At 35.9% G+C, this 25575-nt stretch overlaps 1 protein-coding gene across 1 annotated transcript in view; it reads right to left on the reverse strand.

Annotated features, from left to right (window-relative positions):
• SCOT (Succinyl-CoA:3-ketoacid CoA transferase) overlaps nt 1-25575 on the reverse strand; it is a 210706-nt gene that overhangs the window by 93319 nt on the left and 91812 nt on the right. The window contains exons 8-9 of the mRNA XM_090408800.1: nt 9252-9359; nt 631-742 (exon numbers count right to left, since the gene is read on the reverse strand). Of these exons, the coding sequence (XP_090264926.1) occupies nt 631-742; nt 9252-9359 (220 nt within the window). The remainder of the gene's footprint in view (nt 1-630; nt 743-9251; nt 9360-25575) is intronic.

The raw sequence follows: 25575 nt of genomic DNA on the forward strand, positions 1-25575 counted from the left end.
TCAGGTGCTGCACTATCTAGGTATTTGCTTACTTGGAATCGCCGAACTTTATATAGTTTCTATATTCGGCATGAAACTCTTTGAGTTTCTTATTCGGCTAAGAAACAATATGGGATATAATATCCCTTAACTTAAATAAGTTTTAACATTATTTATTAATATATTAATTTATAGCATGTGGCAACCATTTTTAATTGGTAAACTGATTGGTGTGTGCACCTTGTATGCCCATTTCTATGCAATGATGATGTACTGTTATTTTCAATATGAAATATCTGTACTTTCATTTCATTAAAGTTAATTACTGCAATTATCGTTGTAATTTGTTGTTTACAAGTAGTCTAAATCACTATCTTTGTTAGTACTATTCAATGTTTGTTCATTAATAATCCCCCCCATTCTTTTCATCCCCAACACACTTTCCTCTTCCTTTGTATTTGTGTCTTAATCTGCTTCCCTATATTTTTTTTTTTTAAATTAAATAATCTTACTAACACGTACACTTAACTATATGGATTACCACTGATGTTATTTTAACATTAAATCACATATTTTAGCAGATCATTCCAAAATACAGTAACTTCAATATCATAAATTATTTCAAAATGAATTAGGGAACACAAAGGATACCATACATGCCATTCTGAAATTCTAAGGCAGCTCTTCTTATAATTCTCTCTCTCATTAAATGAGCAGGACTTTTAGTTTTAACCTTTTCTTCTTGTTTAGAAAGAGTCAACCTCTGTGGTAAGAAAGCATTATTAGTAAGTTTTTTCCCCTATCTCTCAGAGTTAAAAGAATTCAGTAATCCTATAAAAAATATAAAACAGCAGCAGTAATTTAAAAGCACTTTTTACTTTCTAAAAGGTCCATAAAAAAAAAAAAAAATTAGGAAAGGATATTATTCCTTGACTAAAGAATGATCCATGATTTTTAAACTGTAGTCTGAAATTCATGATTAATGAATCCACTGTGAATGAATCATATCTAAATTTCATTTCATAAACTGTTACTGCAAAATTATATTTGTAAAGCAAAAAGATTTATGTATTCAAAACAATATGAAACATATACGAATGGTACATCAGCATATAAATAAAACATCATCATACTCATCATCAAATTCCTGCCATGTACCCTCGAGGGGTGTACAGGATATGATAGTACTACATGAAAAATTTACATCATTACTAACTTCCTATCTATAATTTTCCTCCAAATCAGTCTGTTACTTGTCAAGACTCCAACATTATCAGATCTTATATTTCTATCGTCTAAGGCACTTTGTACCATATCAATCCACCTATATCTTGGTCTTCCTCTGGGTCATTTTCCTGCCAACCTGGCAGAGAACACTTGTTTTGCTAATCTTTCTTCACACATTCTGTTTAAGTGACCATACCACCTGACTGCTAACACATTCCTGGATGTTGACAATGTCAAGTTCTTTCCTCATATCTTCGTTTTTAATATGATATTGCCATTGATGCAATCTGTTCACACCTATAATCTTTCTCACGACTCTCATATCTGCAGTCTCTAGTCTTAGATCAAATGTTTTACTTCTGGCCCAGCTCTCAGATCCATGAGTTAAAACTGGTTTGAACACTGTCTTGTATACAGCTAATTTAGTATTCCAGCTAATTTCTCTCTTATTCCATATGAATTTAATCAATTGACTTCCCACCATACCAGCTTTGCTGATTCTGTTGTCTATTTCTATATTTAATTTACCATCTTCAGTAAGAATCGTGCCTAAGTAGCTGAAATGTTTTACTTGTTCCACAGGTTCTCCGTTCACAACACAGCTGACATTTTCAATGATTCTGCCTATTTTCATTGTCTTTGTCTTTTTATTGCAGACCTTCATACCATATCTATTACAACAGCTATTCAATTTAGGATTTATTTAGAAGTATAACATCATCCGCATAAAGCAAAGAGCTGACATTAACATCTCCAATTTTGATATCATGTTTAATGCCACTTTCTTTCATAATGGGATTCATATAGATAATGAATAACAGAGGGGATAATGTACATCCTTGTCTCACACCAGATTTAACATTAAACCATCTTCCTGTACTTCCTTCAATTTTAACTGCTGACTTACAACTCAAATAAAGACTAAGTATTGCTTGATATAATGCCCCATTGACACCATATAACTGCAGCATATTGAATAGCTTCTCTCATGGTACCTTGTCATATGCCTTTTCCAGATCGACAAAACTTAAATACAGATCTTTGTTATATTCCCATGCTTTCTCGACTATTTGTCGTAAAGTGAAAATCTGATCCTGACAGCCTATATTTGGCCTGAATCCTGCTTGTTCTTCGTCAAGCTTCCTTCCACAATCCTTTCAACAATTTCTCAAGTATACTTGCATAGATCTTGCCAGGAACACTCAGTAGGGAAATACCTCTGTAATTCTCACATTCAGTTTTATTTCCCTTTTTATATATGGGTACTATGAGAGCTCTACTCCAATCATCGGGAATTCTTCCCTCTGTCCAGGCTTTCTGAATTATGAAGTGCAGCCACTGTAAGATTCTTATATCACCATACTTCAGCATTTCTGGTCGAATATCATCTACTCCTGCTGCCTTTCCACATTTCAAGCCTTTGATGGCTTTTTCTTCTTCAAGTATGGATATGTATTCCTGACTGCATGCCTGGTCGGTGTTTTTTTTACCACTGTGCTGTCATCACTGCTTGTTTCATTTAGCAGTTTTTCAAAGTAATTACTCCATACTTCAAGGATATCTTTTTCTCCCATTTTCACGTCACCTTTATCATCTCTAACTCCTTTTACAGCACTCTTTCCCAAATTCCTAAGCTTCTTCAACAACCTCCAGAATATTTTGCCACCTTTTTGATATTTATTTTCTATATTCTTGCCAAAGTCCTCCCATAGCTAGTTTTACACAGTGTTTAGCATTCTTGCATTTGTCTCTGTATTCTCTAAGAGCACAAGCTGACTTATTTGAAAGGAACTTTTGATATGCTTTCTTCTTTTCCTTCACTGCCTCTTTAACTTCCTGTGTCCACCAGGGAGTTCTGATTTTTTTATCCTTGCAGACAACCTCACCACATGCCTCTCTGGCAGAATCAATCAATGTTTTCTTCAGAGTTTGCCACTGAATCTCCAAGGTTTGATTCCTGTTCTCAAACTCTTTCATTTTTTCTTCAATAATCTTTGTGTATTTTAGTCTACAGTTCACATCTGAGAGCTGCTCAACTTTAAAACTTTCGCTTTAAAACTTTCTTACATGTTATTCTTTTCAATATGAAATTCAATTTTATCCTGCTCAAGACTAAATATTGATCACTTCCAATTTCAAATCCTCTGTACACTCTGGTGTCCTGCACCAGGGAGAAAACATCATTATTAACAATAACATAGTCAATGAGCCTTTTCTTATTCCTTGCCTCTTCTCTCCATGTGAATTTGTGCACATTTTTATGTTGGAACATAGTGTTAGTAATAACCAGTCATGTCCTGAGCAGAAATCCAACAGATATTTGCCATTATCATTAGCTTTGTTCTTTTCTCCAAATTTTCCCAAAATATTTTTGTATGTCTCACAATCATTTCCTACTCTGCTATTTAATTCCCCAACAAGGACCAACTTTTCCTTTTTCATTGTGTCAGTTGCTTTTTCTAAAGCCTCAAAAAATTCCTCCACTTCTACTTTAGTAGAACCTTCTGTGGTTCCATAGGCACAAATAAGTCTCATTGTCCAGTTCCCCATTCTCATATTTGCCCACATCACTCTACTTGAGACTGCCTGCCATTCAAGAAGATTAGCATCGTATTTAGTGTTGAATACTATGGCTACTCGTTTTCCTTGATTGTCATTGCCTGAATATAACATTTTGTATTTATTGCTCAGAAAGATCTCACCAGTTTTGGTCTTTTTTGTTTCAGTCACCCCTATTAAATATGACGATCTGGTACTTATCTAATTCCTCAGCTAGCTCCATTTCTTTGCCATTCAGGCTTCTAATGTTGATAGTACCGATCCTTAACTCTGGTGATGTCGAGTTGGGGTTTGTTTTCAGATTTGTTCCAGTAGCTGTCTTTTTGCTGTTTGCCCTGATTCCCTGGCGAAAACAACGGAGGCCTTGTTTAACCGGCCGACGCCCCAGCTGGCATGAAATTTTGTCATGTCGTACCATCATTTTTTATTTTGGTTTAAGCCAATAAGAATACAATTTGGTTGGCTAAATCCCAAATTACCAGCCCATACTCATTTGTTCAGTATCCAAGTAGATACACAACAGGGTGCACCATGAGAAGGTGAGGATTGGACATTAGGTCAGAAGCCCTGTTCGGTTCTCCGCATTCCTTTAAAGGCTATGTGGAGGTCTCCTCTCAGTTATACAGCTTTGACCCTTAAGCACCCCATAAAAAACAGTAACTCATAATTATTATTATATTATTTCTTCCAATGTGAGCTACCCTTCTAACCTTGGAAAACAGTCTAGCTGGCGAGAAGAGTACAATTTAGAAACAATACGCTAGGCTCATAGCCTTAATTGCTTCGGCTTTAATTTATCTTGAAAAAGTTCCATGTTTGGTCTCTAGAATAGGGTTTCCAGATTAATTAAAAATAATTAGATCGATAACAAAAATAATCCTTATCTTACCTACAGTTCTAATCCGCAATAATTTTAACCTTTTTTGGGTTGTAAAATTATTGCAGATAGTAAGTCTCCCAATAACATCTTTATTTAAATGTTTATCTATCAGTTGAGCTTGGTAGTCCACAAAATTTTTATTTTGTATCATTATTTACCAAAAAGGTCTATGCAAAAGGATAACCTATATTATTCTTGCCAGGTAGGATTGAGAAAACAGATATTTTCTATTTTCTAGAGGAAACCATTTTAGAGGTTTTAGAGATTGATTATGCTAATGCACAAGTTAAAAAAAAATCAAATGTGAAAGACTTATGTGTCATGAAACAAGCATAGTTAGCCTCAGAGTTTCATAAGGAAATAAATTGAACAAATGAATAGTACAAACAAAGGTAGTGATTTACACTTAACAATGAACAAAAGGTGCACAACTTCAGTTGCACAATGCATTGACCTGAACTGCTCTTCATGTTTTACTTCTGATTTCAGATTTATGAAGTTTCCCATAACTGCTGCCCCATACACAACTTGCTGATGCCTATCAGATAGACAATCTCCAATTTAATGAATTAATATCCAACCTCATCCTCTGTAGTTTGACTATCGACTTATCATGTAGTAATCTATCAAAAGCCTTTGCAAAATTTAAGTACACTGTGCATCCATCTCCCTCATCTAATGCAACTTTCACCTTATGGTAAGAAGTAAACAGAGTAATAAAACATGAGATCCTTTTAGCAAATTCATGCTGTCCATCAAAGATAATACCACCGTTGTCAACCCAATTCTGATTCTCACTAGCCTCTCCAAAACTAACCAACACTTGACAAACAGATTAGGTTATAATTTGATGCTTGAGTTCTGTCACCTCCCTTATGAAGCAGTATAATCTTCCCTTCCTTAAACTCCTGTTTAAGGAAGGGAATCTGATATGATATGAGGGAAATTAATATGAGTATTACCAAGTGTAAGACTCATATTAAACAAATATGCCAAGGCAGATGTCAACTTACTGGCACATTCCTTCAAAATATGTGGTAATATATCAAGTTTCCTCAATTCCCTATACCTCTTCCTCACTCACAATCAGTCGATCCTCCTCCTTCTCATCCACTGCTCTCAAACTCTCCATGATGTCACATTCACAAGGATGAAAGACCTTTATAAACTGCTCATTAAATATCTCAACTATATTCTCTGTAGCCGTTGTCCTTATACCATTTTCTTAAATCAACGTCACCCTCCCATATTCACTTTTTTTTCTTAAGTAAAGTGAATATTAGATCTAGCATTATTTCAAAGCTGAATGTAAAAACTATGAAAGTATTGTAAAAATAAGTTGACCAGAGAGCTTACGGGAATATACTCACCAGCATTCATGAGTTGCCTTTGTGTGCATTACTTAGAAAATATAACTGATACCAAAGTCTATGTATTTGCTTTCTATTAGTCCATTTTGATAAGGTGAAACCTTATCAGAAAGTCAGTGAAACCTTATTAAAATGGACTAATAGAAAGCGAATATATAGACGCTTGGGCAGCGTTTATGTTTTCTAAGTAGTCCACACTAAGGCAACTCATGAGTGCATTTCTGTAAGCACTCTGGTCGACTTATTTTTTTATGAAACTTTCATAGTTTCTACATTTGGCTTTGAAATGATGCTGGATCTAATACCCACTTATATAATTTTGCATCACCAAACTGATGCCTTTTGGCTCTTTATTTTAGTAAATTCTTTTCTTTCTTTTTTTTTTTTTTTTTAGCTATATATATATATATATATATATATATATATATATATATATATATATATATATATATAAATACACATACATATACTAGGAGCTATGCTTCCTGGAACCTACGGCATCCCCCCCCCCATTAGAACAGTGAGTTTGACAATCAAACTCACTGTTCTAATGGTCAACAATGAGTTTGATTGTTGTAATCCTGAAGCAAAAGTTGTTTAAGCAAAAACGGGGAATGTTCTAAAAATTTTCGTAAAAGGTTCATACATCAAACAGAAATGAATGAAAAAGGATACCTGCATTACAGATGTATACTCGACACTCAGGGGCTACCCTGAGTGTCGAGTCTTCAAAAGGGGGGATTCCGCCTCCTGGTGTCCAACCCCCAGAGTTATGGACTGGTAGGCCAGTTCTCCTTGAATTCTGACAACTCGAAAGGGGAAGGGTTCCCCCCCCCCCTCAAGTCTTCAATCAAGAAAGCAAAGGGAGTTCAGTTTGTGAATCTGTGGAGTGAATTTCAAAGAAAGATGGAATGGTTTAAAGTTGATTGACTGCATTTAGAAAGTCTATTGTTTTCTGAGAAGGTTCTGTTCTTGAGCTTTGCTGTTTACCTTGTTTGTAAATAATATATTATTATTATTACACGACACCTCCAAGGAGTCCAAAGACTCATTGAGGGAGAGCACCTATTCCATGACTGTCTCCACCACTTAATCCACCAAATATAGCAAACCACCACTATCATCATCTACTGTCCACCCACTAGTATTTTTTGTCTCTATGCAGGATAAAAAAAAAAAATGAGTTTTTGGGAGGAAAGAACTCCTATCGCTGTATGAGATTGACTAATTCACTTTCAGTTGAAAAAACCCATATAAAGATTCTTCTTCTTGTCACAACAAGAATCAAACTAAGGCTTTTTCCAATCGAAAGGCACAATGTACTGTTGTTCTTCCAATTGTGCTATGGAGGTGCTAATGTGAACTAACTGGGGATATTCAGTTGTTTGCTAATGATGCAAAGTTAGGGAGAATTATCAGTAGCACTGCTGATGTTAATCCCCTTCAGGAAGATATGAATAAACTTCTGACTTTGACAAAGGAGTGGGGTTGTAGTTTTAATATTAATAAACACAAGGTGTTGCATTTGTGAGTGGAGAAATATAAGACTGTGTACTAAACTAATAATGATGTACTGCAAGAAGTGGATGAGATTCAAGATTTGGTAGTGATGGTTGACAGCAGACTGAAGTTTAGAAGGCATATTGCAAGTGTTGCAAAGACTGCATATCATAGTCTCACTATGATAAGAAGTACACTAACGTGTAGGGATAACAAAGTCATTTTCATTGTGATGTGGAAACACTGGAGAGGGGGCCAGAGATGAGTGATTAATACAATATCAAGAGTCTGGAAGGTGGACTATGGTGGAGAGAGGTTGAAAGAATGTGGACTGCAGAGTTTGGCGAACAGGAGGAAAAGAAGTGATATGATCGAGATGTTTAATTTAGTGAGAGGATTTTACTGGATTAATTCAGAGGGATTATAAAAAAGAGCAGAAGGCAAAAACCAGAGACCATTCTTGGAAGTTATGTAAGTGTAGTGAAGAAGGGTGTGAGGAGTAGAGTTTTTAAATGGAGAACTGTGAGTGAATGGAATGCATTACTGGAATATGCTGTTAATGCAGGGAGTGTAACGGATTTTAAGATTCAGAACAATAAATATGTTGTCAGGTGAAACAAGGTGAAAATTGGAAAATAGGCCAGATGCTCTGATTTGCTATCTATATTCCTTACAGAAAGTGGAAGTCTTCTGCCAATTATCTAGTTTTAATCCTTAAGTGAACCCCTTAATAACACTTGTTTTCTGCAGTTCAGAATAACAGATTTATGCTTCTTTTAACTATGACAATTCATTTTTATTCGTTAATTGTTTAGAAGCACATCATGTCCAAACTTGATGAAAGTGAGATATGTTGTGGATGAATATGCAAAATAGTGACTAAACTGCAGTTGGTATGTTGTTTCATTTATAGTAACAGTCTTGCTGTTAAGAGTAAGTGTGGAAATTTTTCAACATTTCCACATGTTGCTGATGTAGACAAGAACCAGGACAGTTCCACCCTACTTGTTAACCTATTTCTGAACATGAACATGTGACTCCACTTAAACGTTTTGCAGCAGCCAAACAGTGTTGCCATAACCAATGATGGAAGTCTCTGATGAGTTTTTTGCACCTGCTACATCTTCTGTCTTTGTACACTTCTCTTTCTTTCTTTCTTCGGGGGTATGTTGTCACAAAGACTGATGTACAGCTAATTAGGCAAGAAAATATACCAAGATAAAGTATATCACTTACATAACAATATTCCTCATTTACAATGCTTTCAGACATCCTTATGTAATGGATTCAAAATGGATTTAAAATATTAGATCCCCAATGAAAAAGTTTGTACATTTATGTACAAATTCTTTAAAAGCATGGTTTTTCCCAAGAAACCGTGCTTTTAAAGGATATCTGATTTGTTTTAATCAGAATTCAACTGATATCCTTAAAAACAAACCTCAACCATAGCAATCTACATTATAAATAGGCAGAGATTGTTCACAATCTACACATGCATTTCATGCATGTATAGTTTATGCAAAAACTCCAACAAAATATTAGCATTCAAGCTATATAGTACATTTAAAAAGAAATGAATCATTGAAATGTATATCACAGTAATAAGTACTTCATGCTTTTAATAGAGGATGATCACTCATACACATAGGATTATAAGTTCAAAATAAAATTGAAGAAATATAATCCAGAATTAATTTCAAATTGTAATATACTTTTATTAGAAATACACATACCTCAATTCTCTTCTCATACTTTTCACCTCTGATTATCCTCTGAACAAAAATATTTGGAACATGGACATGTTCAGGAGATATATCACCAACTTCTACTATCTCTTCTACCTATAATTTTGAATGAAATAAATATTTCAGCAATTCAAAAGCATTATCTCTTCATTAGTGATTACAGATTAGTGTGCTGTGTGAGTATGGAATGCAGATTTTGATTAGTGAGCACGTAAACAGAAGCATCTAATGGAGTATGCTAGATAGATTAAGAAGAATGATGAACAAAAACTAAAATTTTTATATTGAGGTCTCATCAGTGGGAGGCAGATCCAAATGTGGAGATACTAAGGCAGAAGCAACAGGAGAGGTCATATTTGACTATAGGAGTTGCCAACAGGTGTACCACCTTATTATTGAATTATTCTGGATTTAGAGAAAGATGTTGGAAGTTTATTTTGCACTTGGTTAGACTATAATAAATTTAGTTTATCCTTTATCCAAGTGTAAGCAAACATAGGTCTGCCTCCCACTGACGAGACCTCAATAAAGGTCTAAACTGGTCTGGGTAGTGGCCCTTTCCCTTAATGCATAGCAGTATACATGTCCGCAAGAAGATGTGCTTTGCATTATGGGAGATACTGAGACAAGGAATGATGAGAGCTTGGTCCACCTTTGCTCGGAGTTGCCTGGTGTTGCACCACCTTACTTCAATCCTGAAGATACTTTCAGGCACAAACTTTGTTTGCTTACACTTGGATCAAGGATTAAACTGAATTTATTATAGTCTAACCAAGTGCAAAATAAACTTCCAACATCATTCTCTAAATCCAGAGTAATTCAATAATAAGGTGGTACACCTGTTGGCAACTCATATAGGCAAATATGACCTCTTCTATTGCTTCTGCCTTAGTATATCCACGTTTGGGTCTGCCTCCAACTGACGAGACCTCGATAAAGGTCGAAACCGGTCTGGAAACCTGGTCTTAAAGTGGCCCTTCCCTTAATGCATAGCAGTATACATGTCCGCAAGGAGATGTGCTTTGCATTATGGGAGATACCGAGACAAGGAGTGATGAGAGCTTGGTTTGCTCGGAGTTTCCTGGTGTTGCACCACCTTACCTCAGTCCTGAAGATATTTTCAGGCGCAAACTTTGTTTGCTTACACTTGGATCAAGGATTAAACTGAATTTATTATAGTCTAACCAAGTGCAAAATAAACTTCCAATATCATTCTCTAAATCCAGAGTAATTCAATAATAAGGTGGTACACCTGTTGGCAACTCGTATAGGAAAATATGATCTCTCCTATTGCTTCTGCCTTAGTATCTCTACATTTGGGCCTGCCTCCCATGCTGGATATGAGAGGCTCTGCTTGGGGTAGGTTTTTGCCTGTCTCTGAGTAGAGCCACTGGTGAGATAATGGTTCTGTCTGGTGGTGGAGTGAGCCTGCCACTGGGTAGAGCCAATGCTGAGAAGTTCTTGGTAATGGGGTGAGCCTGTCACTGAGTGGAACAAATCTGAGTTGGGCGATATTTCGGAATCGTCTAATTTTTAGAGAAGTCTTTACTTAAATACACCTCAATAAAGGTCTAAACCGGTCTGGGTAGTAGCCCTTCCCTTAATGCATAGCAGTATACATGTCCGTCAGGAGATGTGTTTTGCATTATGGGAGATACGGAGACAAGGAGTGATGAGAGCTTGGTCCACCTTTGCTCGGAGTTGCACCACCTTACCTCAGTCCTGAAGATACTTTCAGACGCAAACTTTGTTTGCTTACACTTGGATCAAGGATTAAACTAAATTTATTATAGTCTAACCAAGTGCAAAATAAACTTCCAATAACTTGCAGCTTCTTACAGAATGATGTATTACAGACATTTAAGCTGTTATGGTAGTTAATAAATGAATAAAAATACTGAGACAAGGAATGATAAGAGCTTGGTCCACCTTTGCTCTGAGTTGCCTGGTGTTGCACCACCTTACCTCAGTCCTGAAGATACTTTCAGACGCAAACTTTGTTTGCTTACACTTGGATAAAGGATTAAAATAAATTTATTATAGTCTAACCAAGTGCAAAATAAATTTCCAACACCTTTCTCTAAATCCAGAGTAATTCAATAATAAGGTGGTATACCTGTTGGCAACTCATATAGGCAAATATGACCTCTCCTATTGCTTCTGCCTTAGTATATCCACGTTTGGGTCTGCCTCCAACTGATGAGACTTCGATAAAGGCCGAAACCGGTCTGGGAAACTGGTCTCGAAGTGGCCCTTCCCTTAATGCATAGCAGTATACATGTCCGCAAGGAGATGTGCTTTGCATTATGGGAGATACCGAGACAAGGAGTGATGAGAGCTTGGTCCACCTTTGCCCGGAGTTGCACCACCTTACCTCAGTCCTGAAGATATTTTCAGGCGCAAACTTTGTTTGCTTACACTTGAATAAAGGATTAAACTAAATTTATTATAGTCTAACCAAGTGCAAAAATAAACTTCCAATAACTCAACTTCTTACAGAATGATGTATTATAGACATTTAAGCTGTTATGGTAGTTAATAAATGAATAAAAAAAAGAAAAAAATAGAAATAAGCTAAGAAGATGTTTCACAACAACATTGTACAGTAATGTTATTATATCAGCAACTGAATCCAGAGCTCTTTTTTGGAATCTTTATGGTAGTCTCATTACTTTCCCTTGCATTCTTTCATTGTATTAGTTTCATTGTATTGCATTAATTCTTTCATTATATAGTGTTCTAGGAAGAATCTACCAAACTTTAAGGAGGTGGTTCCTTGAGTGATTTTAAGCAAAAATTAAAGCTTAGATCAAGTTTCTAGATATTGGATCATCTTGAGTCAGTTTCCAAAGAGGGAGATAGTCATTTAACAATTCAGTTAAATGGTAACTGAGCACTGGCTGCAGTTACCATTTAACCGAATTGTGTTAAATTTAACTGAATTTAACATATATTACAGATTAGTTATATAGTCTAGTTTTTGCAAGCCTTCTCAAAACTTATCAAGTGTTACTGGACTGACTGTGTTTTATTTTACTATGTGCATTTGCTGGCATCAACTTAATTTATGGTTTTTGTAAGGGCAACACAAGAGCTGCTATTTAGAAATACCAAAAGTTTTTAAATCATACCATTCCTGTTCAACAACTTTTTAACTGATGCACATTGATATCTGCAAGAACTTGGACGACCATTTGGTGTTGTAACTAAAGATGATATTAGTTACCAAATTCAAAATAACATTCTTTTATCATGAAATGCAGTTCTTGGAACAAGTACTCAGCAAATATCACACATCTTGGAGTTCCTAAAATGACTGTTTGGAAAATGCTAGGATAGAGGGTAGTTACATCTACACCATTTGCAAGAAATACAGTACCTTGAAAAAGCAGATTATGAACAAGTGAGCTTTTGTAATTGAGTACTCAAATCCCGATATGTACTGATGAAGCAAGATGAAGAGTAATTTCTAAAACAGATTTATAGGTCAGAAAGAAATCCTTATACAACACTCATAAGCTGCCAGACCTTTTTAGAAATGTTTTATTGACACAATAACATACATCAATTTTAAGAATGAATGAACATCAATAAAGCTTATATAATAGTTGGTCAAAATTTTGGAATATTAAAATATTAATAGAAGCTGCAAAATGGCTTAAAACATTTTGCAGCTTCTATTAAGACAACACAGAATTTATCTATCTTACAAGCTGCCACATCTTCAGAATGGTTGAACAGTGCTAAAAGAAACTATTTATTTTTGCTAAAAATTAATCATGGATCCAATCCCTAAAGTTCTGTAAACACCTGCCTGGGGTACAATAGTATCCATTAAAAATATGATATTCAATGGAATGGCTGCTTATATACCTGAAAATGTTCAAGAAACACAATGAATACAAGATTAGGCTGTATTTTCTGTGATGGCTTTGAAGTCTCCATGAAAATGTAATAATAATAATAATGATGATGATGATGAAATTAAAAACAGAAAAATGAGAAATATCCATTGTTATCTTATGCCACATGGCAAAAAATGTTTACAAGTTTCAGAGTGATCAAGAATTTACAGCAGTGCAATACAGATCTTCAGCATGAACTTGGAAAAGAATGGTTAGTTCCGATTAGAGACCTCAAAGAGAGAGAAATCTAAAATATCTCAGAAGCACATGCTAGAAACTTATTTTCCATAAACTCACAGATAATGAAAAGAAAAACTTAAGTACACAGTGAATTAAATGAGAATTTCTATAAAATTTTCATCTTTTCTCGAACAATTCGGTTCCTGAACATATTTTCCAAACAAAAAATGCTTTGGTTTCCGAACAGGCAAATGGCAACCACGTGCTGAGCCATAAGGCGAGAAAGCGTCAGTTACGCAGCAGCCTTCGTTCAGTGCAGACACTTGCTCAAATTTGCAGTGCTTTTCTTTCTTTTTTTTTTTTTTTCATAAATTATTATTAATTAAGCTACCATGGGGCCGGAGAAGAATAGTTATAGCAGTAAAGTGAAAAGTTGTTAGAACCATGATAGAGATGAAAAAAGAAATCATATCCAAACATGAAAATGGCGTTCATGTCTCAAATCTTGCTACGCAGTTCGGTATGGCGAAATCAACGATATGTACAATACTCAAAAATAAAGAGGCGATCAAGAGAGCTGATGTTGCAAGAGGAGTGAAAGTTCTTACTAAACAAAGATTGCAGACGACTGAAGAAGTAGAAAAATTGTTGCTGATTTGGATAAACGAGAAACAGTTAGTGAAAAAGCGAGGCGATTACATGATGACCTGTTAAAGAAAAACCCTGGTACGAGTGCTGATACTGATGTGTTCAAAGCTAGCAGAGGGTGGCTCGAGAAATTTAAGAGGAGAAGCGGCATTTTTTTTTGGCTGCAATTCATCTGCTATTGTTGGATTCTAATTATGTAGAAAATAGAATAAATGTTGTTTGATTCAGAATCCAACATGACTTTCCGTCACAAGAACTATATGTGTAAATATTATTTGATGTAAATAACATAAATTATAATTGATATTATATAACTACCTTAATTATGTCAAATATTTAATTGCTTAATCAAAGAAATGTGTTAATGGTAAATAGATTCTGTATTAATTATTATTAAGCTATTTTGTTTATTGTTATATCAGTATTATAAAATCTTATGTTCGTAATTTAACTGCGCATTTATTGAAATGCGATCATTCTATTTATTCCTTTTGTGAAAGCTTAATGTTATGTAATAACTCAATGTAGTTGTATAGCGTAATGTAACATTCGCGAGAATGTTTACGTCTATCGGTTGTCATGGAGACGCGTGAAAAGAAACGGGCGCGTGTGAAGGGAGCGTTTGTGGAGAAGAGAGAAAATAGATACGTAGTAGTAAGTGAGGGTCGGAACGGAACTTTGGAACTATAAGGTAGCAAGGAAGTAAACTAAAGAAGTAGAAGTAATTAGAAGATTCCTAAGGATAGGAGTTGAGTAGATATTTTTTTATATAAGTGAATCTTATAGTTGGCTGAAAGCAAAGTCAGCCGTAGTAATAAAGGAAATTATTGCCGTAATCGGATAATTAGAGAACTGGACATTCAAAGAAGAATTCTGAATAAATCCAGTCAGTCTACAATTACGACTTATTTCTGTACTACGAAAAAAGGAATTGTACGGAGTTAAACTAGTTGATGAATGAAAAATAAGAATAATTAATGTACCTTATAGTTTTTATCTGGAGTTTTGAAGCGCGATTAATAAGGCTCAGTTATAACCTTGGAGAATTTTTATAAATGTGTTTCGCAAGTATGATAAATACAAATTGAAAGTGTGCTCACAAAATATTGGAAGTACTGAAGATTATTTCTGGTAAGGACAGTCACATTAGTTTATTTCAGTGTATGAAGATTTAAGTATTAGTTCCGTTGCGCTGATTGTAACATTAACTGTAGCTTACCATCGAGGCTGAGAGTTGAAACTATAGACATTGAAATGATATCTACCGTGGTTAGTGCCTGTTATGAGTTAGTCGTAGAGTGTAGCTGAGAGACACAAGGAAACTGTTTAAATACGAATTTCTATTGTAATAAGTTGAGTATAGGAACTTTGTGATTCTGAAACTGTGAAATTGTATGTGAAAGTTTGGAAGATTGATTTATTGTGAATGACTTGACCTGATGTACTAGCTTGACTGAGTTATCATATTTAAAAGTGGAATACATGTATTTTGTTATATAACCATATATTAAATGTTTTGTTTGTTAATATAAATATTGTGTTTGCCTGAATTTCTTTTTACTGCACCGTTCACAAAAATTCGGATCTAGCGGGAATCCCAGAAGGAAAGAAAATAAATACCATCGGCCTGAATGAGTGAAAAGACTGCTAACTAATTTTGAATTAATCTTACTAATTCATATACACTTATCTAAGGATAGAGTGGCGCAGTATAATAGAAATTTCTCTACCCTTAGATCAGTGATTAATTTGCAATTAGTTTTCCTTTATTTTATGAAAGTGACTTTTAGCAAGATGGCGGATTTAGAACATAACATGAAAATAGAACGTCACGACACTATCATTAGCAGTACTCGTCCACCATCCTATCTTCACTATCTTCCGAGAAAATACTAAACTCTTGACATTTAATCCTTGCAACTACATCATAATCTGCTGTTAGCCAAGTCTCACTAATGCATATAACTTCTGGCAAGATTGCACTAACCAATACCTAAAACTCTCTTGTTCCTGACACTGCTGACATTAATATATAGAAACTGCAGCATCCCTTTAGTCCTCCCACCTACCTTTACTTCCTGAAATGACTACCCTATTCCATATTTTTGCATGAGAGACTAGATTCCACACTTGGTCATTCTCACACTCGCTTCCACCCTCATCACTTAAGTTTTCCCGAATTGTTCAGTGAACAAAGCTCTCTCCAGACGCCTAACACCAAAACCATTTTAGATGCAGTCCATCAGCATTGTACAAATCCTTCTTTCCATCAAACAGAGACCACAGATCCATAAATTCTACATCATCCCTTCTGCACAATCTACATATAGAATAATTGGCTACCATGCCCTCCTCTTCAGATTGCCTCTATTATAGTGCGGTAGGAGACTTACAATCATCACCTTCTCACTCTTCAGTTTTGCCTCTTCTAACAACTCCTTTACTATCCTCCCTCATAGAATACTTCTCACCTCTCAAATCATTTGTACCAACCAAGAAAATAATTTTCTTCGATTTACCTTTTTTGCATACTGATGGTTGGCTAATATTGTGAATTTTCGCACCTGGGAAACAGGATTTTGTCACACTTTAGTTAAGTACTCCTATGATCACTGAGTCTCCATACATAATTTTTTCCTCAACTTGTTTTTCTTGTTTGTTCGGTCTGTCTTTATCATTCCTTCAGGTCACTTGCTTCTTTCTCTTTTCAAAAGCCCTGCCAATCTCATGCTGCTTCTGCAATTTTTCAATTTTACGCTTTATCATATGAAGAATAACATTTATGCAGGCCATTTCTTTATTAATGTCCATTTCATTCTCCTCTGTTTCATGGCTGCACGTTCAACATTAATAACATCATTTTCCATCATACCATCAGTATTTGCTGCATTCTCATTACCTAACAAACACTCATTTTTGAAACACTTAATATATACTCTCTTTGTCTCTCTCCAGTTTCAATCACCTTCCATATATTCTTGAATTTTCTCGGTGAATTCATTTCATACACAGCACTAAATAAAATCCTGCAAATTCAAATTGCCAGACAATGTGGTCTTTGCCACTATTGTTTGTCACATTGGTGCTATGCCAACAATATCACAATAAAAATGTTATAAATGCCAGAAGTATCAAAAATAAGGGAAATGAAATGGTCTTACTGATTGAGTTTATTCGCTCCAAAATCATTGGAATAAACGAAACATGGCTGAATGAAGATTATATTTTAGCAGGAATAGAAATGGAAGGATACAGTGATTTTTGTGAGAATAGAAAGGACAAGAAGGAAGGGGGAGTGCTGATGATAGCAGGGGAATTATGTTCGCATAAGGTAGACATGAAAGAGGGAAATGGTGGCAATGTTATGAGGTAGTGTGGCGTGAGGTGGAGGTTGACAGGAAGACATTTAGTTGGATGTTGCTATAGGCCAGGGAATTTGGAGGGTGGTGATGAAGAAATGTATAAACAACTTATGTTAGTGAACAAAGGAAGGATAATCGTTACGGGCAATTTTAATTATGGAGTACAGATTGGAATGAAGAGATAGCATTTGGGAATAAAGAAAATGAATTTCTTGAGACCACTATCTCAGGCAGCAGGTAACAAAGGGCATGCGAGGATCGATAATTTCATCAGAAGATGTAATTGTGATTGGGGTTTTACACTTTCCTCCAGTCGGTAAGAGTGATCATGAAGTGATCACCTGGGTTATGGCTAGCCATATGCAGACTTCTGTGAGAAAAGGACATATGTGGAAGTACAAGGCTAGTGATTATGACAAGCTCAGGAGACAGCTTGAAGATATAGCATGGAATGAGGAGTTGAGCGGTAAGAAAATAAATGCTGCTTGGGAACTGACAAAGAAATACATAACAGCATCAATGTGTGAATGTATTCTGAAGATCAAAAGGATGAATAAAGTAGGTGTAAAATGGATGAATGAGAGACTTAATATGAAATCTGAAAGCACTTTGTAGGCAGTACAAGATGAATAGTGATAATGATCAGTTACTTGAAAAGTATAAAGAACTAGCCAGGAGAGTGACTCAGTAAGGAAAACAAAAGTGCAGTATGAGCAGAAATTGTCAAATAGAGAGTTATTTAGATATGTGACATTCTTTCTTCTACTTGTATGAAGCTTATGGTAAGATGATGTTAATGGATAAAAATGGTAGAATGGCAACTGCTGTAGAAGACACTGTTGAGATATTCAGAGATCAATTTATAAGGGTGTTGATTCATCCTCATCAAGGTGAAATCATGAGAAACTTGAGTGTAGAGGACACAGGAGAGGATGGTTTAATTGTGAGTGAGCAGTAGGTATTTGAGGAAATAAATAACCTTGATGTAAATAAGGTGATAGAATGTGATGACATATCACCACATATCTTAAGGGAACATTCTAGGGAATTGGCAGTAGTATTGGCATGCCTGTTTAATAAGATTCTCACAACAGCACAGGTTCCAAGGGAGTGGAAAGAAGTTAAAATTGTTCCACTGCATAAAGGAGGTGATAAGGCTATGGTTATAAATTATAGGCCAATCTGTATATCTAGAGTTGTAATGAAGGTAATAGAGAGACAGGTGAGAAGTAGGTTACAGAATAGGTCACTAGTGGTGTGCCACAGGGTTTTGGGACTGCTGTTGTTTAATTTGTATATTAATGATATTAAGATAGATCTTTGGAATGTGGAATACAAGCACAGATTGAGAGAATGTAAATTGCAAAGCCTTGTGAATATAGAATGAGGAGAAGGAAATGATTGAAACATAAGCTAGTCAGAGGTAATCAGGTTGACATGGAAGAGATTTTTCAAAGAATGAGGAAGGGGGGGATAGAAAAGAGGCCATTTCCAAAAATTGTATAAGGAGGGTGTGAGCAGAGGAGTGGGTTCTTTAAATGGAGTGGTTGGTGAGTGGAATGCATTGCCTGGGTGTGTTGTGAGTGTAGACACATTGAATCAGTTTAAGGCATGGTTGGATGAGCTTTTTGTGCAATAGTGTGTGGCTCCCACAATCAGTCTCTGACTCCATGGAGGTCAGATGTTAATAATAATAACTTCAATAAATTTCTATTAAGATTGGAGTAATGAAATAAGGTTTTACAGCTTTCTTTGCACAATTGTTCTATAATAAGTTGACTTTTGCAGGACCTTAATCTTTTTCTAAAGGATCCCATGTTTGACAGAGATGACATGTTCAGCTTGCTGTAGCTGATGGAATCTAATTCTGCTCCTAAGAAGTTGTCAACCACATTGCAACATCCTTATATTAAGGGGTTATCAGGAATTGCCAATGTGACTTTTGTCTGATCAACAAACTTTCTTTCTTTCTAGGCTCTGCAAAGGAAGAACTTCTGCCATTAGTCTCCCTCAGTGTTTATCAAATTGCTTGCAACTGTGTATTAAGATTAATTTGGCCAAACTAGCAGATCTGTGGCTGTTCATTGCAATAAGCATCTTGACTGCATTAAATTCCACAAGTAGGAACAATCTCTGGAACATGCTATCTCCTCCAAATAGTGGATCTTTTCCTATGCAAAAGCAGTTTTCTCAAAGACCAACTGAAAAAGAAAGCTGTGGAACAATACTTAATCACCTTCGCCTGAAATTATGGACTGAAGTTATCCTCCATTTGTGGAAATTGTTCTCCATACATCTCATTAGACAACAGTTTTATTATATTATTATTTTAATTAAGGGGTGCTTAAGGGTCAAAGCTGTATATCTGAGAGGAGACCTCCACATAGCCTTTAAAGGAATGCAGAGAACCGAACGGGGCTTCTGACCTAATGTCCAATCCTCACCTTCTCGTGGTGCACCCTGTTGGGTATCTACCTGGATACTGAATGAAAGGGGATGGGCTGGCAATTTGGGATTTAGCTGACCAAATTGTATTCTTATTGGCTTAAATCAATATACAAAATGATGGTACAACATGACAAATTTCATGCCGACTGGGATGTTGCCCGGTCAAACAAGGCCCCCATTGTTTTTGCCAGGGAATCAGGGCAAAGAGCGAAAAGTCAGCTACTGGAACAAATCTGAAAGCACACCTTAACTCAACATCACCAGAGTTAAAGATCGGTACTATTAACATAAGAGGCCTGAATGGCAAAGAAATGGAGCTAGCTGAGGAATTAGATAAGTACCAGATCGACATAATAGGTAACTGAAACAAAAAAAGACAAAAACTGGTGAGATCTTTCTGAGCAATAAATACAAAATGTTATATTCAGGCAAACAATCAAGGAAAAGGAATAGCCATAGTATTCAACACAAAATAAGCCTCGAAATCAGGCAAAAGGAGCACATTGGCTATGTCAAAAACAACAGACAGGACATTTCTGGGCTATCGTCTCATTTCTCCACAACTAACCATGTCATCGAGTGGGACAAAAGCTGTTCCCCCTACTTAGAGGAAGATTACCATTCAAGAATGTTCAAAGAAGCAGCCACAGTCGCCCGTTCTACTGTGAACCTTAACAGAAATCAAGGCCTAATACTGCCAGAGATATGGAAAACCCTAATCAGAGCCTTAAAAACGGAAGAAATGAACTTTAATACAAACTACAGAAGGTTCCTCAGCAACAGCTAGCTGATCTTGTACACGCGATACGTGTTTCACTCACGTTCGATACTATTTCATTTGTAATTATTCTAGTCAGTTTTTATTCTTGTCAGTTTTGCAGTTACGCATAATTGTGAGAGTGTTTAAACCTATATGTTAGTGCCCTGAAGAAGCCAACAGATAAGTGTGGCGAAACTAGTTGGTCCAGTTAATTAATTAAATATTGATCAACAAAATAAGAGGCCAATCTTGAATGGCAGGCAGTCTAAGAGTGATGTGGGCAAATATCATAATGGGGAACTGGACAACGAGACTTATTTGTGCCTATGGGCCCAAAGAAGGTTCTACTAAGGTAGAAACGGAGGAATTTATTGAGGCTCTAGAGAAAGCTACTGACACAATGAAAAAGGAAAAGGTGGTCCTTGTTAGGGATCTAAATAGCAGAGTAGGAAGTGATTATCGGACAGACATACAAAAATGTTTTGGGAAAATTTGGAGAAAATGGCAAAGCTAATAATAATGGCAAATACCTGTTGGATTTCTTCTCAGGAAATGGACTGGTTATTACTAACATTATGTTCCAACATAAAAATGTGCACAAATTCACATGGAGAAAAGAGGGCAAGGAATGAGAAAAGTCTCATTGACTATGTTATTGTTGATAATGATGTTTTCTCCCTGGTGCAGGACACCAGAATGTACAGAGGATTTGAAATTGGAAGTGATCACTATTTAGTCTTGAGCAGGATAAAATTGAATTTCATATTGAAAAGAATGACATGTAAGAAAGTTCTAAATAAGCGAATAAAAGTTGAGCAGCTCTCAGATGTGAACTGTAGACTAAAATACACAAAGATTATTGGAAAAAAAAATGAAAGAGTTTGAGAACAAAAACCAAACCTTGACTGATTCAGCCAGAGAGGCATGTGGTGAGGTTGTCTACAAGGATAGAAAAATTAGAACTTCATGGTGGACACAGGAAGTTAAAGAGGCAGTGAAGGAAAAGAAGAAAGCATATCAAAAGTTCCTGGCAAATAAGTTAGCTTGTGCTCTTAGAAAATACACAGACAAATGTAAGAAAGCTAAACACTTTGTAAAACTAGCTAAACAAAAGTCATGGGAGGACTTTGGCAAGAATATAGAAAATAAATATCAAGAAAGTGGCAAAATATTCTGGAGGTTGTTAAAGAAGCTTAGGAATGGAGGAAAGGGTGCTGTAAAAGGAGTTAGAGATGATAAAGGTGAAATGAAAACGGGAGAAAAAGATATCCTTGAAGTATGGAGCAATTACTTTGAAACTTTGGCATGAACATAGAAAATAAATATCAAGAAGGTGGTAAGATATTTTGGAGGTTGTTGAAGCTTAGAAATGGAGGAATGTAAAAGGAATTAGAGATGATAAAGGTGACATGAAAATGGGAGAAAAAGATATCCTTGAAGTATGGAGTAATTACTTTGAAAAATTGCTAAATGAAACAAGCAGTGATAGCACAGTGGTAAAAAACACTCAACAGGCATATAGTCAAGAATACATATCCGTACTTACTTGAAGTAGAAAACGCCATGAAAGGCTTGAAATATGGAAAGGCAGCAGGAGTAGATGATATTCGATCAGAAATGCTTAAGTATGGTAGTATTAAAATCTTACAGTGGCTAAACTGCATTGTTCAGAAGGCCTGGACAGAGGAACGAATTCCTAATGATTGGAGTAGAGCTGTAATAGTACCCATATATAAAAAGAGAAATAAATACCTCTGTAATTCTCACATTCAGTTTTCTCTTCTGAGTGTTCTGGGCAAGATTTATGCCAGTATACTTGAGAAACGGTTGAGGAGAATTGTGGCAGAAAAGTTTGGTGAAGAACAAGCTGGATTCAGGCCAAATAGAGGCTGTCAGGATCAGATCTTCACTTTACGACAAATAGTTGAGCAAGCATGGGAATATAACAAAGATCTGTATTTAAGTTTTGTCGATCTGGAAAAGGCATATGACAAGGTGAAGAGAAAAGCTATTCAATACGTTACAGTTATGTGGTGTCAATTGGGCATTATATCGAGCAATACTTAGTCTTTATTTGAGTTGTAAATCAGCAGTTAGAAATGAAGGAAGATGGTTTAATGTTAAATCTGATGTGAGACAAGGATGTACATTATCCTCTCTGTTATTCATTATCTAAATGATCACATTATGAAGGAAAGTGGTATTAAACATGATATCAGAATTGGAGATGTTAATGTCAACTCTTTGCCAGACGATGTTATACTCCTAAATAAATCCGCTATAATCATATTGATGAATTTAGGGACACAAAACACACGTGTTGAAAAGATTATTTTACTGATTAATAATAAAATAATAACTTTACGTTTCGACCCCTATATTGAGATCATTTTCAGAAAGATACATGTGTATAAGAACAAGCTACATGCTGTTGCACTCTATACAAGTAAATTACATCTACGTTGTTAACTAATCTTTTTTCTTAGCCTGCCCTCAAGTGAAAAAAAAATATAAATAAATAAAATAAACAAAAATAAAATAAAAACTACAATAAACTCTGCTAAAGTCCTCACGTACTAAGATTCTTCTGGAATTATACAGTTTAGATTGTTATATTATGATTATCTTCTGGATCTGTACAGTACAGGTTGCTACCGAATGTTCAGGAGGAAAAAAAACACTACAAGTTTGCAATAATCCCTGACTAAATTGAATAACTGTTGTAATAGATATGGTATGAAGATCAGCAATAAAGACAAAGACCATGAAAATAATGAGAATCATTGAAAATGTCAACTGAGTTTTGAATGGGGAACCTGTGGAACAAATAAAACATTTCAGCTAATTAGGCACAATTTTTAGTGAAGATGGTAAATTAATTAAATATGGAAATAGACAATGGAATCAACGAAGCTGGTATGGTAGAAAGTCAAATGAATAAATTCATATGGAATAAGAGAGAAATTAGTCAGAACACTACATAAGCTGTATACAAGACAGTGTTCAAACCAGTTTTAACTTATGGATCTGAGAGCTGTTCATAAGTAAAACACCTGACCAAAGACTAAAGACTGCAGATATGAGAGTCCTGAGAAAGATTAGAGGCATGAACAGATGGCATCAATGGCAATATCATATTAAAAATGAGGATATTAGGAAAGAATTTACATTGTCAGCATCCAGGAATGCGTTAGCAGAGCTAATCTCAGGTGGTATGGTCACTTGAACAGAATGGGAAGAAAATGGGAAAAAGGAAAGATTAGCAAAATAAGTGTTCTCTGCCAGGTTGGCAGGAAAATGACCCAGAGAAGACCATGAGTTAGGATCAAAGATGTAGGTGGATTGATGTACAAAGTGCCTTAGACGATAGAAATATAAGATCTAATAATGTTGGAGTCTTGACAAGTAACAGACTGATTTGGAGGAAAATTGTAGATAATTCTAGTAGCAAGGATACTAGAATTCCTATCTACAATTTTCTTGGTCATACATAACTGGTAATTAGCTTACGGAATTAACAACACATATAAAGGATATTAATTAATTTCGCCTTAGCTCCTAAAAGAATACCTGCTGAGTAAATCATGATCCAAATAGAATGTGGGATTTGCAACCTTCCTAACCATATCGCCAACAACGTCAGACTGGATGTAGCCGGTGTTCTTACCAAAACAAAACCTCCAAAAACCAACTTATCCAAAGACAAATATGCAGCTCTACTAGAAATGAAGAAAAACAAAAAAATAGTAATCACCAAAGCGGATAAGGGAAACGCCACTGTGGCGCTCAATGAAAAGGACTACAAAGGTAAGCTTAAAGCTTTAGTACTAGACCATACCACCTACCTCCCTATTGAATATAATCCTACCAGCTCTCAGATTTGAACTCTCCACAGACTCCTTAAGAAAGCCACTTCTTGGCCTCTGGAAGTCACTAACAAACTAAAACCTTATAACTCTAGACCCCCCCCCCCAATTATATGAACTCCCAAAAATACATAAACAAAATGTGCCATTACATCTCATAGTGGGTGGCATCGATTCCCCCACATATAAATTAGCCAAACATTTGGCCCAAACGCTCACACACTATACTTTCAACGCACCACCACACATAAAAAAACTCAGCCCACTTTAAAGCCAGTATAGAAAAACCTCTCACTCCAATACACTGACATAATGGTCAGTTTTGACATCTCCTCCCTATTCACTAACGTCCCACTCAAAGAAACCCTAGAGCTCATCCAAGCCAAGTTTCCTCCTGATATCTCAGCCCTATTTCAGTTCACAATGAACTCAGGCTATTTCGTTTGGCAAGGAAAATTCTACAAACAGATAGAAGGGACATCCATGGGTTCACCACTTTCCCCCCACCCTTAACCAATTTCTTTATGGAGACCTTTGAAGAGAAAGCCTTAAACTCCACCCCACAAAAACCCACTATTTGGCTTCGACACATGGCGCAGATACACTCCACTCCTTCCTAACACACTTAAACAACAAACACCCCAGAGTCCAGTTCACCTTAGAAAAAGAGGAAAACAACACCCTCCCATTCCTAGACACTTTAATCACTCGCCAGCTTGATGGATCTTTGGTTTTCTCTGTTTAGGCAAATACAGGCAGATACATTCACCAGCAATCCCCCCTCCCCCACAACAATACGGGGTTATAAAAACACTATACAACAGGGCAAATTTAATCTGCTCAGATGACGATGCCCAAACCACTGAACTAAACCACATCCTCAATACTTTCTTAGCCAATGGCTATAACCCCCAAAAATCCAAAAAATACTAAAACCAGTGAACCACAACCTCTCCCCCCCCACAATAAAGATTACGTCAAATCTATCACTATCCCCTACAACCAGGGCACCTCTCAGAAAATAACCAATATCCTCAAAAAATATGACATGACTTCTTGTTATACCATATAAAAAGTTGGCATCCCTTATCCACTCTACCAGACCAACCACTTCCCCTAGACCTACCTGGTGTATACCAGGTC

Source organism: Typopeltis vanoorti, chromosome 19 (genome assembly GCF_054136105.1).
Source record: "Typopeltis vanoorti isolate ZY-2024b chromosome 19, IOZ_Tvanoo_1.0, whole genome shotgun sequence".
In the NCBI taxonomy this organism is placed as follows: Eukaryota; Metazoa; Arthropoda; class Arachnida; order Uropygi; family Thelyphonidae; genus Typopeltis; species Typopeltis vanoorti.